General features: G+C 44.6%; 1 protein-coding gene and 2 long non-coding RNA genes across 39 annotated transcripts in view; 1 reads left to right on the top strand and 2 right to left on the bottom strand.

Moving 5' to 3' along the window:
* Positions 1–768, bottom strand: part of LOC139076357 (uncharacterized) — a 5,063-nt gene extending 4,295 nt beyond the window's left edge. Inside the window, exon 1 of the long non-coding RNA XR_011527919.1 lies at positions 701–768. This is a non-coding gene — a long non-coding RNA (uncharacterized lncRNA). The remainder of the gene's footprint in view (positions 1–700) is intronic.
* The window catches only part of TPM1 (tropomyosin 1), a 27,273-nt gene extending 16,385 nt beyond the window's left edge, over positions 1–10,888 (top strand). For 4 of the 35 annotated variants that reach the window (XM_008522670.2, XM_008522677.2, XM_070578196.1 and 1 more), the window contains 6 exons: positions 429–499; positions 1,269–1,344; positions 1,794–1,856; positions 2,160–2,229; positions 3,689–3,767; positions 5,210–5,409. In XM_008522670.2, the coding sequence (XP_008520892.1) occupies positions 429–499; positions 1,269–1,344; positions 1,794–1,856; positions 2,160–2,229; positions 3,689–3,767; positions 5,210–5,213 (363 nt within the window). In that variant the 3' untranslated portion in view covers positions 5,214–5,409. Of the gene's footprint in view, positions 1–428; positions 500–752; positions 1,345–1,793; positions 1,857–2,159; positions 2,230–3,688; positions 3,772–5,209; positions 5,410–8,765; positions 9,294–10,027 lie in introns of those variants that run through there. The other 31 variants (XM_008522673.2, XM_070578208.1, XM_070578296.1 and 28 more) reach the window with 11 other exon arrangements.
* LOC139076355 (uncharacterized) lies at positions 10,150–20,085 on the bottom strand. Of its 3 annotated transcripts, none has more exons than XR_011527898.1 (3): positions 18,257–20,085; positions 17,836–17,939; positions 10,150–13,726 (listed from the first exon to the last, which is right to left on the bottom strand). It is a non-coding gene; the product is annotated as an uncharacterized lncRNA (long non-coding RNA). The 3 variants fall into 3 exon arrangements; XR_011527897.1 differs by having other exon boundaries at positions 10,150–11,450; XR_011527906.1 differs by having other exon boundaries at positions 12,845–15,144.

The following is a 20,085-nucleotide window of genomic DNA, read 5'->3' as shown; positions in this document are numbered from 1 at the left end:
AGCTCTAAATTGATGGAGTTCTTAGGATTATTTTCAGTATTTGCTTGGCAGCCCCCACCTTTTCAGCATAAAACGCGTCATGTCTCCTCATACTGCTATTTTTGAGATTGTGAATTTTGTCTCTCTCCCTCCTTCCAAACTTTGGTCTGGCTGCTGTGTAATTATACAGACTTCACCTGGGTCGGACCTAAAATGAGACTGCCCACTCATCGCTAACCATTCTGGGTCGTTGTAAGCAGAGGCCTCTGGTCTTCTCTCCAGTGGCACTCCTCATGGACAGAGGTTTCTCTCCAGTCCATGGGAAAGAAGATCGTCTTGTTTGTGGACAAGAACTTCTAGGGGCAGATGGATCCAATTCCCACCCCCAAACCCCCTTACTCAAAGCTTCCAAGCCCCATGGTGTGTGTGTATTGTTTGTCCTGCTACAGGTGGCCCGTAAGCTGGTCATCATTGAGAGTGACTTGGAACGTGCAGAGGAACGGGCTGAGCTCTCAGAAGGGTAAGCAGGCCCGGTGCCAGGAGGCCGTGTGTGGGGTGCTGCAGAGCAGTGACTAAACAGCATGACCTTCTGGCAGCTGCACATGTACCTGTTTCAGCTCCGGGCTCCTTATGTGTTGACGTGGATGAGTTACGAGTACGGAACTCGGAGCACTTGTGCGGGGTGTCTGTGTGTGAATGTGTGTATCACCGCATGCCTTACCTGCACACTGATTTTGAGAATGGCCTTGTGCATTTCCTGTGTCCACTAACAGCCAAGTTCGACAGCTGGAAGAACAATTAAGAATAATGGATCAGACCTTGAAAGCATTAATGGCTGCAGAGGATAAGGTACTGATGGCTCATGTGTGGTTTTTAGGTTTAACTGCAACCCAGACGTCTTTCAGCTTCCAATGCCTCCTGGTCCGTTTGGTGTAACGCCTGCACCTTCACTACACCCTCTGCTGTCTTATTTCTTGCTTTAAGTGCTTTCTTTGGGTCCTTTATACTCCTTTGTTTTTCCTTCATAAATGCTCTTTGGTGCAGCCAAAGAAGCAGCCAAATTATCACACTTCAAATTTGTTGGTGTTTGTCACCCTGCCTTCTGCTCTTGCAAGGGGGGCAGTGTCCATGGCAAAATTGAGCATTTTAATACATGATGATTTGGCTACTTTAAGGCAGCCCTTTGTTCTCTAGGACTCGGTTTTCATTTTTTCCCATCCCTCTCCTTTTTCTCTCCTCTTTCCTTTGGCTTGTCTCCCACCCTCTCTGCCTCTGATCGAAAACATTAGCAAATGTGCCGAGCTTGAAGAAGAATTGAAAACTGTGACGAACAACTTGAAGTCACTGGAGGCTCAGGCTGAGAAGGTAGGCCAGGAGCATGGTATGGGGGAAAAGTGTCTTAAGAGCTACTCAAAAGACACACGCTTTTTCTTTTCTGAGGCCCGGCCGATGAAAGCAGTAGTGCATCAGGCATTTTAGTAAATGGAATCGTTTTGAGGTGATTTCCTAATGGTTATTGGCGAACAGATTCTTTTTAATCAAGAATGTATTTTATGTTGAGTATGTGAGTCATCTGTAACAATTTAATTTAAACCAAGTGCCAAATGGATAAGTTATCTTGTTCTTATCTCATGTAAAACAAGAGGCAAGAAAACAGAGAATGTATTGTGCTATGCCATTTGATATCAGGGGCTCCATTACCTCCTAAGAGATCCTCAACATCTGTTGGCTGGGCTGGCGCTTTCTTTGTATTAGAAGACAAGAGTATTGAGTGAGCTGTGGCCTGACATCTGGAATGTTCTTTCTAATTACAGTACTCACAGAAGGAAGACAAATATGAGGAAGAGATCAAGGTCCTTTCTGACAAGCTGAAGGAGGTAATATTATGAGTGTTTTGGACAAAGCCAACTGGATTTTAAATGAGTTTGTTTTTATGGAGCAGGTCAGGGCCTTTTCATTTTAAAGTTATGATGATCCAAGTCAGGAATATGCATAGGTGGTCTTGGAGTTCATGTACTGCGCTAGCTGCCGCCTCTCACGGTGGTGACTGACTGGCAGGTAGTATCAGACCCATTTTATGGGTGCTGAGCTTGGTTTTCATTCTCTGGTTTTCTCTATATTTGTAGCTACTGGAAATATAAACTTCCCAATTTTAATCGAAATAAACTGAATCATTACAGGCTGAGACTCGGGCTGAATTTGCAGAGAGGTCAGTAACTAAATTGGAGAAAAGCATTGATGACTTAGAAGGTAAGACCTTAAGTTTTGTTTTTAATTTAATCCTTATGGTTGAATACTGACCTGGCAAGACAGTTTTCCAATCCACATGCATCCTCCTTAATATACCTCTTTGCTCTTGCACCTTCTTCCTGTCTGTCCTTCGGGGTTTTCATTCTCTGGCTCTAAAACTCTTGGGCCTGAGTCCTCTGCTCACCAGATGATTGTTAGCCAGCAGACAGGGTACATCTCTTTGTAATGCCAGATCCATCCAACTTTACTAGACACCCTTCAGGAGTGTGGCAGGTTTATTTTTCATAGTAGGTGAGGTGGTTGTAAGTGGGAAAGACTCTAGTGTATTGTCTGTCTTTAGTCACCCCTCCTAATTGACAGAATGATATGGATTTGTCTTTAGACAGAACTCATCTTCTTCCAAGTAGGAATTCAGTGTAAGGGTGTAGGTGGGGATTTTTTCAGCCATTAATGATCTTGGCAAATGCTCTATACCCTGAAAGGGGGTGGGGATAATAGGGCATTGTATTTTGAGATTATACTTAAGCATTTCTCCCCTAAGATATTTAAGGTTTTGTATTAGTAACACCCACTGTATCTCACAGAAATCCTAAATGTTGAGCTCTGAGGCTTGTGAAGGGTCAGCTGTGGAAAGGAAAGAAAGAAAAAGTACATAGAATATGTACATCAGAGGCAGAAGGGGCTAGAGAGGGACTGGGGGTTGGTGCAGATGATAGCCAAGCTGACGGAGAAGAGAGAATGATGAATGGTTACCAAACAGTCTGCCAGAGGGCAGCAAAGTGGGAAACTTCCATCATGACAAACTGTAAAGTGCAGGCTGGGCACACTACCACCGTCAAAAGTGTGGCTGTCGGCGCCTTTCAAGCCCCCTGGGCCGGTGACAGGACAGCGTGAGCAGGAAGACCACAAGAGGAGTTTACACAGCACTGAGAGATCGACGGCTTAGTGGTCTAGTTTGTCAGGAAGTCAGTGGCCCGAAAGTGGAGCCAGAGAAGGATTACAGACTATTGTCACGAATTGTTCTTCCCAAACACTGCCCTTGGATATTTTTTCCACTGTTTATAGTTGCAGGCGGCTGACTACTCCACCGTAATTAAAATATGGCCCTATAAAAGAAAAGTGTTCTCTTACCCACCCAGGAGACAGCCTTCTGTGGTTTTGTTTAGGGCTTAACATGGTTTACTGATAAACCTACCTACCCTATTTGTTATGATTTTCATATTGAGTCTTTCTTGTTTTATTTTCTAATGGGTTTTGTTCTTTTTGTTTTTGTTTCAATTCATTTAAAAACAAAACGCACGCCTCCTGCACTGGCCACCTGCTGCGGCACCAATTCCTTCATGCATTGCCCTTTTCTTGCTGCTGTGTCGGGATGGTGTCCATGCCACCCTCACTCACCCTCCATCTCTTGATCACTCTCCATGTCCTTGCACCTCTGCCTTCCACTTCCTGGTCATAGACGAGCTGTACGCTCAGAAACTGAAGTACAAAGCCATCAGCGAGGAGCTGGACCACGCTCTCAACGATATGACTTCCATGTAAATGTTCATCCACCCTGCCTGCTCACATTCGCGCCCTCACGCTAATACGATAAACTCACCGCTGTTTCCTTCTGTACCTCCAGAATCTCCATCTTTGCACCTTTCTGTTTACTCTCTGCGTAATCTAGGCTCGTCATTGTTTTTTCACATTCTACTAATATAAAGGCCAAGTAGTTTAAGGATCTGTACAAGTCATTTTCCTTTCAGAATCCGTTTATTTCATAATCTCTGAGCTGGATTGTTCCCACCAAGCAGTGACCTGCAATATGAGTGACTTGAGCGCTATCTTTTTAGGAAGTTAAACGAGGCTCAAGTGAAATTAGAAAGCTGTGCAGTTGTGCAGGAACTTCCCTGGAAATAACAATTGGTTTCCGGAAATTCAATGAAATACAATGTGATCATTTTCATAAAAGAAATACACATTTAAAGAGCCCTAAAGTGTCAGGTTACTGAGGTTCTGAGGGAAAGGAAATTGATCAAATGCAGCCTGAAGAATGGTGCTGTAAAAGATCATCTCTTCCTCACTTTTAAGAATTCTAGACAGAAATGAACCCTCTGCTGAGTAACCAAGCCTTTAATATTCTGTATTTATATAAAAGGAATTAAAATGCAAAACACACCACAAACTGTGTCAAACACATGGGAAATAGAACACAGATTGTGCAATATGAGTTTGGGAGTTAATGGCCCAGCTTTTTCTATGGTGAGGCAGTCAGTGTTGGAGTAGATGGTCTTGTTCTCATGAGAACCATGAGCAGACAGAAGTAATTTACATATTACTAACCAAACCTAAACATTAAACTTACTCTGCCTCTTTAAATTCTAACCTGGAATGTTTCACCGAGTATGCTCTTCGTTCTAATAATATAGCAGCGAATTCCTTAGGAGCTGGAAATTTCGTTTCCAGGCCCACCTGTCATTCCTTTACCCATGCAGAAAAATGGTAGCTTGAAGAGTGTGGCATGTGCCTGCTGCCTTACAGGTTATAGAATCTCCACATTGCCCTTAGAGACACGACTGTCACCATGGAAACTAGAGAGCATTCCATGACTCTTCTCGCATTTGTAAATGAGGGGGTGGACCAGATCACAGTCTCTAAGATCTTTTCCAGTTACTAAAATGTGGTGATTCTATGGGGAAAACGTTTAGCATCAAATACAATTAAATATTCTGAGAGAGGGGTTTCGCTTAAAATTTGCTTTTAAATTCTGTTCATGAGTCTTTAAATGGACCCTTACCCAGAGGGGGCCTGTGACCCCTCGGGTCCAGACACTGGGGGGTAAAGATGGCCGTCCTCCTGCAGGTGCAGCTGGCCGCGGGTTTTGCATGTCTGCTTCTCACCTGTGTTTCAAGTGCTGTTCTCATCTCTGAGTTCGGTTTTCCTTTTTTCCATTTGTGCCACTTTTTTTCTTTTTCTCCCATCTTTTCTCTTCATGCAGATAAGTTTCTTTGCTTCACTTCTCCCAAGACCCTTTCATCAAGCTGGACGTTCCACCTCTCTGAGCTCTGCGGTTTGTCTCTTCTCCAGCTGAGCCTGGCTCTTTCTGTCAGCTTCCTGCCGTAGGGCCAGGCACACACTGTGCTTTCTATTGTACAGAAGCTCTTCATTTCAGTGTAAAATAAACACTGTGGAACTGTTTCTGTTGGCTTTTCTTTTTACTTCTTATTTATTGACATTTTAGTTCCAAAACCGAATAAAACTACAAATCTGCTTCATGCATATGAGGGTTAATTTTTGGCTGCTGCTTTTTTTTTTTTTTTTTGCTTTTTCCCTTTTCATTCTGAACGTTATACGTTAATATCAAGAGTTCCTAAAGCAGTGGTTCCTTGTGGAACTTTTAAAAAAAATACCCATGCCTGAGTCCTTTTCAGAGTTTTGGTTTCCAAGGGTTAGAGTGAGGCCTGGGCATCTGTATTTTTTAGGGATTGTGACGGTTCTGGTGTACAGTCTGGGTTGAGAACGTCTGCACAGAGGATGCTGCTTGTTGGAATTGAAAGATCCACCTTAAGCAGTGTCTTCCTCTGCCAGAGGTTTATTTAGTTTGGGGTGTGGTGAGCCTTCTTTGTTGATATTTAGATGGCCCTGCGTGGGAGGACGTGATTAACTAATGAATGGCTCCCCAGCCATCCCCCATTGCTAGGAATTTACATATCGAGAAAGGTGAAAAAGAACTTGGATTCAAATCACGTAAGTTGAGATCCTTGATCATCCGTTTTTTTTTAGCACAAAGAACACTTAAAACTTTTTCAAAGGATATTCATTACTCAGCCACGTTCATTTCAATCATGAAATGACATCTTAGGTTTACTAAATGTGATTACTATGTTCAAGTCAAAATTGATTGTACATACAGAATCTTTGTGTTAATAGCTCGGTTTTTTCATTTGTGAACATTTTTAAAGTATAGCAAATGAAGGTGATTCTCTCCCCGTCGGCACCCCCCGCCAAATTAGTTGGTGGAAATTAATTCAGAATACAGTTCTGTTTTATTTGGGCTTCACTGTTTCACTTCAAAAACAGCAAGTAAGTGATTAAAAACACACACAAACATTGCAAAATTAGAACTTTAAAATGATGTGGACTTTTGTTTCTTAATTCCCAACATTTCTCCTTCCTCAAAAGTCTGGCTGTATTTCTGCTGTGTTTTAAATGTGGGTGATCTTCATCTGTTTGTGTGTAGGTTTTGTTAGCCTAAGAGGGTTGATGTACCACTGTAGTCAAATAAATTTGTCATGTCAATCACTCAACAGAGACGTCAGAGCAGAGAAAAGAATACCCTTGAGAGGTCTGTGACATGAGTATTTTAGCAGTGCTGTAGTAGACTTCCATCAGGACGGTGTCTCTCCCTTGAGAATATAAAGACATCTGGAATTGCACGTTTTTCTTTTCCTAAGGCTCCTTGGGACTACTTTTGACCATGATTCGTGCTTGGTTCTTCTTTAAATTCAGGGTGATAGACGTGGGCCCTTCTCTGAGTAACCCTGCTTCCTGCCATAGACAAAATGGCCAGAGTGCACGTTCTGCTGAGCAGATGTTTTGTTAAGTCTGAGGGCACATCTGTTTTTTGGAAGCTTTTCCAGAGACTTTCACACTTTCTCTAAGTACAGTCTACAAGGGGAAATAGGAAACTGATGGATTGGGAAGGCAAATCTGGAATAGCCCAAGAAGGTGTGGGCATGCAAGAGGATAAGTAGCAAGTTGAGTTTATCGAGAAATTGTCAGAGCCCAGCCTTCTAGTTCAAAGGGGTAGGCCACAGCTACAGCTGCTGCAAGAGCCTTGGTTGGACCAAATCGAAAGCATTGCCAAGTCTGGGCACTAGAGGCCCCAACACCTGGGAGGTGGGACAGGAGGGGAAAATACTTCCAAATATGTAACGATTTCTGATCCCTGCCCTCAGGCTACCCAGGTGTCTCAGCTCCATGGCACCTGAGGTGGAGCAGGTGCAAAGGAGGATGTGGTAGGGACAGCTGTCATTTAAGCTCAGTTCACATTGATTCCCTAAGGTTTCTCTGAAGTTCTTCCATTCCAGCTTGGCCAAACATTGGCTCAGCAGACTGAGACATCCTGCCTGCCCATTTGGATACTTCCCCATGTGAGGCTGTGAGTATAGTGGCAGGATTTCGGTTTGCAAGACACTGTGGAAAGTAGTGGAAGATGGTCAAGAGATGAATCAGAAATGTTCTTGGCCTCCACGAGCTGGCCATCTTGTGAGAAAACAGATGAGTGAAGCAAGTCTGAACTAATAGGTGATGTGCGTTTAGAGTCAGCGAGGAAGAGAGAATAATTGGAAGCCATCTGCAGGAGGTGACATTTGACCAGGGTTTTGAGTATTCAGAAAATTTGGATGAGCAAAGAGGACAAGGCGGCAGATACTCCAAGCTAGAAAATAGAATATGAACATAACATCTTTCCCATCTCCTACTGTTTATCAGAGAAAGTTAAAATAAGAATTGATCAATTTCCCAACAGACATTGGGCTGGAGACTGGACATTTTCATTTTCCCCAGGGCTGGGCTTCTCAACTTTTCAAGATCATTAGAGTTTCTGGGTCCGGGTGTTACTGTCATTCACAACAATTTTGTATTCTCCGGCTTTTTGTGGTAGGTGCCAGGTTCTTGTCATTGTCTGGGTGTCCCTTGGACCGTCAGATACAGACTGACTCTTATCAGTACAGACAGACTTCCTTGCAGATTACATACCAATGTGTAAAATTTATATCATACTGGTCTCCATGTAGATGTTTGAGATTTTGTTCATTTTACACACATCCGTCTAGCGCCAAACTCGAATGCCATCCTCTTCAAGAAGTAAGCAGATAAATTTGAAGTCAGTTTTGAATGGAGATAAGTGTTCTTTTGCTGTTTGGTACACACACCCAGTAGCAAAGCTGGACAAGAGTTCAGAATTCGTACCCTGTGTCATGGTGACTGGGGGAGGGGCAGCGAGCTTAGTTCTGCATTTCAAAAAATGTTAATGCAGTATCTGTTGCCCCCTCTTGGTATTACCTGAAAGGAAAGCCAGCCCCTGGAGTGGACATGAAAGGGGGTCCAGGAAGAGGTGAGCAGCAATGGGCAGGTTGCGGTGTCACCGTAAGATCACCACTGAGCCCTAGCAAGGAGTGGGTGACATGCTGGGCTTGCCTCCAGCCCTGCCTCAGTTCCTCAGCTTTTGCCAGAAACTGCTTCCAGCTCACACACAGTGGTTTTTGTAGGTGCAGGAGAAACATCCACTCTTTCTCTCCCTCATATCTTGTTGCTCCCCTCCCCTCCCACCAAGAGAGAGGTCCTGGCTTCCCCTAGGTCTGCCAGGCCTTTACCATCCACCCTCCCTGGGGACGGGACCGATGACCATGGCGTGAGGGTAAACCGCTCAGCCAGTGCCCTGTGTCTGAGGTATCTCTGTGTTCTGTCTGTTAACTTCCTCTCACCAAGTCTAGCTAACCTCTCTTCCTTCTGCCTCTCTCTTCTGCTAACCTGCTTGCTGACCTGTACAGATCAACTCTACCAGCAACTTGAGCAAAACCGCCGCCTAACTAACCAACTAAAGCTGGCCCTGAATGAGGATTAAACTTAAATGGGAAAGAACTGGGGCTGAATTCTAGGAGTGGAGCCCTGGGCAGGAAACCTCAGACTGTCGTACCTCCAACTAATAGGGTTGAAAACAGTGGCTTTCTGCAGAAGTGTACGAAAGCAGAGGGAAGCAGCTGAAAGGCTGGCCTCGCCTGCATTATCTTCTTCTATCTCGAGTATTAAGTTCTCTTTAATCTCAAAACAGCTTTTATGGTAAAAATACATATGTATATGGATAAATATTTATAACGATCAATTCAGCACTCCTCTTTGCAACAGCAGGTCCTCTTGTTTGAACCGAAATATAATGAGAACCAAAAAAAAAATGTTTTCTATTTCCTACAGAGAACTGAGTCCTGCTTTAAGTTAGAAAGCCAAAGCAGGGGGGGTGTGTATATATAATATATATATATAGTTATATATATATATTATATATGGGGTATGGTATATAATATATATATTTCTATTACATATTCATATTCCTAAGATCTTAATACCTGGTATAGTGTTTGAAATATGGTTAAATGTACCTATGCTTGGGCAGAATAGCTTTTGAAAACAGGAGCTCATGTCAGAAGGCCCTGGTTGAAAGGTATGCTTTGATTCCGTCTGATGGTGATGTTGGAGTCTGGTGAGACTGTCATGCTAATGATAAATAGAACACTTTAAGAGTAGCAAGGGGATGTCGTACTAAGTGTGCATGAAATGTTGATCCTTTTTTTTAATGAGCAACAGAAATAAGTGATTTCAAACGCTGTCAGAAAACCATTTACATCATCTTTGTTTTCTGCGAGATTGTGCCACAGCACTTCTCTCAGACTTTTCACTGCCTGTGACTCAGAAATGTCTGCTGTTATTAACTCCATGCTGCAAGCACCTCCCCGTCCCCACGGCACACGGCCGGCGAACCGTCACCTGACCCCACCTGAGCTTTGTTCTGAGTGGGTTGCTGGTGAGGGTCTGCCTGGCCGCTCCGTGAGAACCCGCTGTGCCTGTGGTTCCTCCTGGTCAGAGGCGGCTTCCCCCTCGTAGGTCCTTGTGTGGAAATGAGGAGTGTCCTCCCAGCATGCCTGGTTCTAATCGTCTCCCCCGTGTCTGTGATTGATGTTCGCCTGCCTAAAGGCACAAACCACCCTTGTGTCCGAAGCGCAGCTATTCATGACTTAATTTTCTAATCCCACCACAGAGAAAGTGGCTCACGCCAAAGAAGAAAACCTTAGTATGCATCAGATGCTGGATCAGACTTTACTGGAGTTAAACAACATGTGAAAACCTCCTTAGCTGCGAACCACATTCTTTCATGTTGTGTTTGTTGTTTTTTTTGTTTTGTTTTTAAACACCATGCTTACCCTGAAACCCCGTAAATGCATTTTTATTTACTTTTACCACTGTCACAGAAACATCCACAACATACCAGCTAGATCAGGGGGTGGGGAAAACACACACACACAGAGGCAAGCCCCTGTCAGGGCCATAAAGATTCCAATGTGCCATTTCCCGGGTTGACGTTGCCACACTTCGTAGAGAGTTTAGCAGCACGGTATGCTTAGTCAGTCTAGGAATCCTCACTAGATAGAGCAGGAAGATTTCCACTCGAAGTGCCAACGACGCGTTCATCAGGAAGATTCATGTTGGAAACACAATCAGGTGTGGATTGGTGCTACTTTAAACAAAAGGTCCCACTGTGGTCTTTCGTTCCATATTGTACAATTTAGAACTCCGTCCAACACTAATTTATTTTGTCTTGAGTTTTACTATGAGATGAGACTATGGATCCTGTATGCCTGAATTCACTAAAGCCAAGGGTTTGTAAGTCACGCTGCTCTCTTAAGACCATTTCCTTCTAATTGGCACACTTGCAGCTCATTACAGCTCGTAGGACAGCATTCGATGTGGGTTTCCACTCTTCATTTCTTGATGTTAAAGTGAAAGATTTAGGCACTACATATAATTGGTGAAGAAAAACCATGTTCTTAAGAGCTATAACTATATGTAAACATTGTATAATGATGTGGAATAAAATGCACAATGTAGGACATTTTCTAAATCTGGTGGTCCTGTCGTTTATTTTTACTTCGTGAACTTTAGATCGCGTGATTGACCCACCTTCCCTGATGGGTGGTTTCTGAAAGCAAAACGATATCCCAGAGTCCAGGGGGAAACGGGGTTCCATGTGTTACCCTCCCAGAACGACTCAAGGCAGCATCCCTTCGGTCAGTTCAAGTTACAACCCAGCAGGAAAGACCCTTTCCAGAAGACTACCTCCAGTTATCGTCTATTGTCTGTATCTGCACTTCCGTGTAGGCCCTTCAGCAGTGGTTTTACTACTTTGATGACTGTGCCTCATGTGTTAGTCTTCAGCAGTGCCAAACATACAGATCAACAAATTATGGGGTAATGCACCAAATCTGCTTTGTCCCCAGCAGTGTGATTCTACTTGAAAGTACTGCTTTAAAGGGTCTTTGTGATTTTCTGCTTTTACATTGAGTTCTAAATTCCCAATACATCGGTCATTTTCTCAGAGTAGGAAACAAAGTATCACAGATCACTCTTGAAGACTTGAAGCGAACCAGATAGATGAGCAACAACATTAGTTGGCCAAACTTGTGCTGCAGGGAGAAAAGGCATTCTCAGGAAAAGTGAACACAGCAGAATGGAGATAAACGAGAACGCCTGTGGATGCTCGGGTAGTATTTCCGTTGAAAAGTATTGAACATCTCGGTAGCTGTTTTTCCAAGCCCTTTGACCAGGTTTTTCTCCACAGAAAAAAAAGGGTATAAGGCAAATCAACGCTCTGGGTCTTGACCTTGCCGCATCTTCACCTTCCTGGGCTCACCCTGCCCTCCTCAGCTAGACAGACAAGGCCTCTCTGCCTCACCTCTAGTCCTAGAGGCCTTTCCTGGACCCAACACTCCCACGTTGGGAGCCAGATCTGGCTTCCCTTTTACTAGCTGCCTAGCCTGTCAAGTTCCTAAAATCTGAGATTCTTCATCTATGAAACGGGGCCAAGATTAGCACCTAGCACATAGGTTATCATGGGACTCGAATGCATAACCCGTGTAATGAAGTACATAGCACAGCTCCTCAGGTATGCTTGATAACCACCAACTGCTGCTGTCCTCAGCGTGCCACACATGCTCCAGAGACCACCACAGAGGATGTTTAATAGCCAGCTTGGGACAAGCTGGGACAACACTCCCTTTGCCCCAGATGATGATGATGATTGTTAATACTATTCTCGGATGCCACACGCCAAAACCTGTAATAAGCACCTTACCCATGTTATTTCAGCTTCACATCAGTCCCCGTTTTACTAACACGGAAACAGGCTCAAGGAGGCTGGGTCAACCTACTTGCAGCCCTGTAGCTCACAGGGAGTGGGGTCGGACTTCAAACCTAGGCCTGTGTGACTCCATAAGCCCCGTTTGGATTCTTCCACTTGTTTCAGATGTTTTACAGCAGAGGAAAAGCAACTACTAGACATAGGGAGAAAGAGACGAAGCAGCAATTTCGGCTGGGAGGATGTAGGCTGAGTCAGCTTGCAGCTGTCATGACCACGAGTGGTTTATCGCCTGACTTCCTCCCTGGGTTCCAGGGGTCAGAGGAAATCCATGAATTAAGGAAGCATCATGCAAGTCGAAGAATGATTATTACCTGATCTTTCTGATAAATAGAAAAGGGAGAACACCCAATCTCCATGTGGCACACACCTTGGGTCTGTCCCCAGGATGATAACCTGAACAGGCCGCTCGGAGATTAGGGCTCCTCATTGGAGACACTGAGGCTGGAAGCTGATGTGGTCACCATTTAGAAAACCATGAAGTCAGAGAAAGAATTCAAGATTCGTGTTCTAAATTCCATTGCTGAAATTTAGCAGGCCCGGATTTCAGAAGGAACAGCTGGCAAAGTTGCCTTATTCAGGGTACAACACTGGAACTCCACAGTGAGAGAAGGGGTACAGGGTAGGAACATAAGTGCCTTCCAAAAACGATGACATCTGTGATGAGAGTGCTACAGTCGTTTATTAACAAAAAAGGAAAAGTGCTTTGTGGATACATTCTGAACTTTTTGAGACTGGCATTGAAGGCAACGATTTCTCTCCTTATTGCTTCTAGAGGTTGTTAGCAGAAACAAACTCAAATTTTGGGGTATGCTAGTACATATCTTCCAGAGTTTAATACTTTGGGCCTGATTTTTCTTTTAATCTAGGGAGAAAAAATGTCATTTTTATTTGAACAAATGTCTGAGTGTATGTTAACAATTTTTCCAACTTGTCAACACTATTTGTAGAAGTGATTTTTTTTTTTCTTAATCTGCAGTCAGATGTACATACAGAAAAAAAAATCTGAATCCTCCAATCAAAACAAAAAGCACTGGGTGCTCAGGGAGCCATCATTCCCAGAATTGGAGACAGGGATTTGGAAAGAAATTAGAAATGTCAGGCGGCGCAAGAAATGTTCCTTCCATTATATATACTTTTTGACATTGAGAGTTTTCAGAGCTACATTCCTTCGACAGATGTCATAAATTTTGTGTGCCAAACAATGAATGAAGCTATGTTGAGGGTTCGCTAATAGGAATGCAACTTTTGCCAAATTTTTGACAAATGGGCATCGACCTAGAGGATAAGATTGGTTCCTGCTGCCTGTGAGAGTTTCATTTCCATCTGTTACCAAGGCCATGGAGAACAAAGAGTTGAGTCAGGGCCTTATCAGGGCCTGCCAAGGCTGAGGCCCTGACTGGAAATGCTGATTCAGAGCAGGAAGGAGGCTTGAAATCCTCAAGGCCTAGAGAGGTTCAGTGGCTTGTTCGAGGTCATTCAGCTGGTTGAGTTCAACCCCATCCAGTTCAGCTCTCCTGCGGGGTAGGCAGTGCAGTGCCGGGTCTGGAAACCAGAGGGGCCAGCATTGCATCCTGCTCCACCTCTCACTGAGACCCCGGGTTAATTTTACCACTTGAGCTGCAATTTCTTCATCCTTAATGGAGATGGTTCGCCTAATTCCCATCCCTACACACTTCCTCACAAGTAAACGAGGTGGAGTGTGTATAGTGCCCCCCTTCTCCTCTGGTCCTCTTTCTGCTCCTCAGCCCTAAGCCCTTCTCCCCCTGCATTGAGTCCTTAGGGAAACCGAAAGTAACTTTTTTCCTTTTGAAATGAAAATTCCCAGTTCCATCCCCCTGGAGGCCATTCATTGCATTGCAACAGTACCCCATACATAGAAGACATTCAAAATACATTTGTTAATTGGACAAATGGTCCAGACACAGACCCTCAAGTAACAATTCCGGAGTCATTAATCACCTGTGCACAAGAGGCAAAGAATGTTTCAAAGCGATAGATTCACATTTCATTTCTAAGCAAAACACTGGCCCTTGGAAATGAGTTTCTGTTGCTGCATTCTCAAACTGTGTTTGGATGTGTTGCTGAGTTGAGGGGAAGCGGACAGAATAAGGAATACTGCTCACAGGCCTTGCAGCCGGTGTAAGTGAAGGCAGGTCAGCCCCATTCATTCTTGAGGAGCCTCTGGGCAGGACCACTGTGGAACCCACTGTCTCCAGAGGAAAGCTAATGATGGGAAAGGTAAAATGCCCTTTGTGTGTGTGCCCAAGGAAGGACTCTCCTTTCTGTCTCCCAAGGGGCCAACTGGGCGGGAGGCATGGAGGAGCTTCTGGGTGGATGCTTCATAGGAATAGGGGTGAGAGGGGAGCACACTGTGTGATGGTGAGTCTGTTTTCAACTCAGGAGATACTCAGGATTTGAAACGTTGTCTTTCCAGTGGAACTCTTGTTGCTTGGACTCATAAATTGGGTATTAAACTCCCAGGTACATGCAGTGAAATAATATAGCTCTGTGGCCTTCCAATGAGCCAGGTTTCGATGGGCTGACCACATCCTGCATCAGCACCCTCACCCCCACCCCATCCCATCCCAAGCCTCTGGGAAAACCATATTTCACAATAAAACACTTGCCGAGTAACTACTTGAATCATGCTGTGATCAAGGACACCATTATCTGAAGTGAACCCTGTCACCACCCCAATAGGGTTAAATATTGTTGCTGAAAGCACGGTGATGAGCATATTAGAAATATGAACCAGCACCCAGGCAATAGGATTTTTCATCTTTGTTTTTAAAGTGGATGACGGCTTCGTAGGGATGGCCAGCATATCTGTGTCTCGGAACCCAGCCAGCAAGTGATTAATTGCTGGCTTATTTAGCTTGAAGACTGCCATCATGATTTGTCTTCCTGCTGTTTCCTCACAAAGTACTTCTTTCCAGAACATTCCAAGACTGCCTTAGCACCTTCCCAAGACATTAAAAAGGAACAAGGCAGAATAGTTTGCAGAGGAATAAGAATGTAATAAATGTAAAGAAAATGTGCCGCAACGAAGTGTTGCTAGTCTCAAAGTCTGGCAAAACTGCTCACATCTCTTCAGTGGCTAATCCTCTACTTGAAAGCCCCTACTGTCTCCTGTTTCTCGCTTGGGTTCTCTCTTCCCCCTCCGACTACAATTTTTTATTACTCTAGATCTCTTGTTCTGCTCACTCTCTCTTAAACACAGAAAGGGCTTCCATGTTGTCTTCTAGTAACTAGAGAATAGATGTAAATTAAGATTATACATGATTTGGCCTATGGGACTAAGAATTAAATTCCATTTCCACTTAAGAAGCACACACATTATTTTAGGGTCTATAGCTTGGGGGTTGTAGGACAATATAGAAAAAGCATAAAATAGACTTCTTGACTTCACGGAGTCTATAATCTAGAGGAAGCAATGCACACACTTTAAAAAGTGATAATAGGATATGATTACATGGCAAATTGAGAGTAAATGATACAGGAGTGCATTGAAAACAGGTATCGTGCCCCCTTCCTAGAAGATTTTTAACCACCTAAAATGAGTGGGAAAGGCTCTCAGGCGTGCTGTGTAACTTTCTCAGGTCCTCGAGCCACACGCAGTTCACGACTCGCTCTCACCTCTCAAATCTTAGAAATGAGCTCTGCTAGTTTATAAAGGCTTTGGCTTTACTATTTACTCTGGCCACCAAGTTTTTTGTTCTTTATTGTAGGTTTCTTCTGCGGGACTTTAAAAATTCGCCACTCTCACCCACTTCCCATTCCTTGTTTTGTGCCATTTAACTTTTTGTAAAGTTTGGTTTTGCGATGCCTTGGCTTTTGTCCCAGAGCATCTCTCAATCTTTAGAACAAAGAATAGAGTATAAATAAATAATGACATCGACTCTTAGGGACTATAAAATCAGCTTTTCTACTCCACTAGGGAGGTCCACAGGGAGCATCTGCTTTCTGGGAAAGCAAATGGAGGAGAGTTGCCATGAATGCTCACTTCTTCCATGGGAAGACTCCCGAGCCCTTGCGACCCTGAGAGAAGGCAGTGACCTGATCTGCAGGGGTTCAGCCTTCGTAACAGGTAAGGAGGCCTGGGGATCTCCAGATAATCCATTTTCCAGCCTTCCAGGAAAGATGAAAAGTGAGGTGGTATGCCAGAGAGAATTGGGTCTTGCTACTGTATTGAAGGAACTGCAGGGGGCTGGGAACTCTCCTTATGCTTTTCTAACGTTGGTTCCTACCCAAGAAAGATAAAGTATTACTGATAAACGGGGCATAATTAAATTTGGATGAAAGAGACTCTAACCTGAAGAATTCATTCCAGTTTGTCTAACAGCAATAGATACGTGTTATATATTTGAAGGAATATGTAAATTCCATGCAGCAGTTTGTGAGTTCAAATGAAAAGCTCTTTGCCACATTTGGATACAGAGTTGCAAGGCAAATAAGCCAAAATGTACATGCCACCATATAACTGTATACATTTCAAGTTTTTTGTGTGTCACAAAACGTTACAAAAGCAATAGGGAAAATCTGTGAAGGAAAAGGTCACTCATAATCTCACTACCAATATAAAAAATATATTTTCTATATGTTTTGCCTATGTGTGTATATAGGGCTTTTCATTCAAAACTTTATTCAAAAAATTTTGCATAAGCACCTTCCTATGTGACTCACCTAGTTTTTATGATATCATTATATGATACTCCATCTGCTTAATATGCCATAATTTGTTATTCTCCTATTTTTGATCATTTGGATTGTTTCTGATTTTTTGCTCTCGTAACTAGAACTGAGATGAGATTCTTGGTAATTTGGATATTTTCTGACTCATAGGAAATGAAAACACACACTTTAAAAAAAACAAACAAACAAAGCTATTTCTTTTAAGTGCAGGCATATCCTAAATATAGTGTTAAGCTGTTTAACTCTGTCGTGATTCCCGCTACAAGGCCATCTGATTTCCAGGCTTTGCGTTCTTAAAAAAAAACAAAACACTTTCCCCACACTGGTTGAAATAGAGGCCTTGAAGAAATCTAGCTCCATGTGTTGTCTCTGTTTCTCCCCCCTCCTCCTCCCACCAACAATAACACAGAAACTTGAAATTTAAGAGATACATTCCCAGCAACCACTCCGCTCTTTGTCTAGATCCAGAGTTGATAAAAGTGAATAATGGGTGTGTGGGCTCCAAGGCACTGCCCGGGGCGATTCTCGTCTCCATTTTGGGAAGACCCTTAATTACTGATAATGAGCAGTGATGCAGGAAAGAAGTCATGATGAAAGAAACCTAAGCTGTGCTGCGGAGGACGCAGCCTAGGATAGTGGTTAAAGTCCCAGGCTTTGAAGTAAGACCAGAATTGGAAAGCCACCTCTGCCACTTACTGGTTATGTGACTTTGGGTAAGCTACTTCTCCAACTGCATAATGGATGATAAGAATAGTACCTGCATTCACAGCATCATTAAGATATTGCAAGTAAAAGTTTTTGGTACAGTGCCCGATGCGGCAAACTGTCAATGATGGACAACTTCTTTTGTTATGCTATTATTTCAACACATCTGAGTCTTGTGTCCTTGCGAACAGCCCCTATAGCCAACTTCCCCAGGCTTCAAAGATAAGGCTGCCCTTTGTCTCTTCCGTACTCACCTGTGAGGCTGCTGTGTGGTGCTGTCTTGGCTCCTTCGAGGCTGCCTGTGATGTTCATTTCATCAGGATGGTTCAGGGCCAAATAGTCCAATTGGATCTCCCCCCTGAAATCACAAGGAGGCAAGGCTTCTTTGCCCTTCAGAACTAAAATCCAGTGTTGGTGAACAGTAAGAAGAGCCCCTCTCCAGTGGGGAGGGGAGGGGCCTGAATAGACCCTGAATGACGGAATGACCAACCATCACCAGCTCTCTGGGAGCCGCCTCCCCCGAGCCGCCCAGAAGGGAGCGCCCAGGTCGGTGTCTCCACCAGGGCATGATGGAGTTTCGCCTCCAGGGTTTGGTTTCCCAGGGACTTATCAAGGACACTATGAAAACCCAGCTCACCTAGTTGTTGATCCTATTCCCAGAGAGGAGAAGCTTACCTGGGACACTTCAAAGTTTTCTTCAGACAAAAACAATATCCTTGTCCTCCTCTGGTAAAAAAAACCTTAGCATGTGAGGCCCTGCTTCATGGTTCCCTTTGTCAGGATGTGGCTCCTGCCTCTGTAGCTTTAGCCTTGAAACAAGGGGTCGGCGGGAGGAAGCGGGCTGTTCCTGTTCTCAGTCGGAGCAGTCCTGGATGTGCTGGAGGAGGAGCCTGAGCTGCTTGGCTGTGGCTTTTGTTGAGAGAGGCTTTGGGGTGCGGGGCAGGGCACCGGGATCTGGCCAGCAGCAGGAACAAAAGCCAAGCACCTGCCCTGGCTGGCCAGGGTATCTGACACCAGGGAACATCTTTCCTTTCACACTCTATTGTCCTATGTCTTCAATGACATTCTTGACTCAGAGCCCAGGAATGGGGCTAGCGGGCACTCCAGAAATCCTTAGAGCAGTGACTCACTTGCGTTTTCAGCCTCCTCACCTCCCTAACCATGATTGGCACTGCTGGTCTTCCAGGTGGGGCATATCACTGCCCCCTCCACATAGCTGAGTGAGCTTCCCTAGGCCTCAGAGCTGGCGTGAAGGTGGGTCCTACAGGGACGTGCACTGAGTGCATCAGCAAAAGCAGGGCACCCAAGAGAATGAGAAAAAAATGATAGAATTTAATATTTTACACTTGCTCCAAAAAACATTGATGGAGTCACCATTGGAAAAATCTGAACATCCTTGGTCTGTCTGCCACTTATTTTGTAATGATATTTTATTTTGAATTACGAATGTGTGAAGGGTGCCTTAAGCCAACTGCATCTCATCGATGCCGTGGCCCACCACCATGAAGGGCTAGGCCCCTCTGCGAGCTTCTCACTTGTGCCCTCGACTCTCCCGAGGACCCCACCCACCATCCCCCAACACATTCACACACGTCCGCACCCAGAGCCGTCATCACCAGCACCACTCAGGTGGGGCACACGCCGACCGCAGTTATTTCTTGTGTGTTAGGTTTCATGTGTTTCTGTGAGTCTGCAACACTGATGAAACCTGGATTCAATACCTGGTTCTTCCCAGGTAACAGCTGGAGAAGTTGAGGCAAGCTACTTGGCCTCTCTGAATTTGTTTCCTCCTCTGTAAAAGCCTGTCCTTTATGGTCGCATTCAAGAATAAAAGAGAGAACATGTCCAGGAGCTGATGCATGGCAGGCTATCAGTGAAGATTAGGATTGTTGGTGCCCTTTCTTCACTCCTGGCCCATTCTAAAAGGAAGATAGAGCAGGTCCCTTCTCCAAAAAAGAACCACCACTATCCCATATTAGCCTGGGGGACTTTGTAGGGAAACTTACCCTTTGAAGCAGCCTCCTGAGCCTCCTGCCTCCACTGCCTGAAACTTGTAAAGGGGAGGGGCTTTTCTGGAAAGAGGCTTGTTCAAAGGGTGGTGCTGTCATCATTTTTTGAAACCAATGCCTGATTTTTTCTTTTATTGTAGAGTCAGCCATCAACAAAGCACCAGGTGAGTGTGTCTGAGAAGCCCTTTGCCCACCTGGGAAGGGCAGGGTCAGCCCTGAGCCTCCTTGAGTTTCAGCAAGTCCTGTTTCCAAGAAAGGCTCCTTTCCCAGGTCCCTGTGGTTGGGAAATGCAAGGGCAGCAGCAATGGCGGTGGTGGGAGGGCAGGCGGGGGAAAGGTGTGGGTTAGCGCTTCCCACACTTTAGTGAGCCCAGGAATCACCCTGGAATCTTGTCGAAATGCAGATTCTGACTGTGGTCTGGGGCAGGCTCGAGGTTCTGCTCCTCATCGGCTCCAGGTGCTGCCGGTCTGCCGGTCTGGGGACCACACTCAGAGT

Source organism: Equus przewalskii, chromosome 1, assembly GCF_037783145.1.
Source record: "Equus przewalskii isolate Varuska chromosome 1, EquPr2, whole genome shotgun sequence".
Taxonomy (NCBI): Eukaryota; Metazoa; Chordata; class Mammalia; order Perissodactyla; family Equidae; genus Equus; species Equus przewalskii.
The sequence above is the reverse complement of the archived record's forward strand: the minus strand, read 5'-3'. Positions and strand labels throughout refer to the sequence as shown.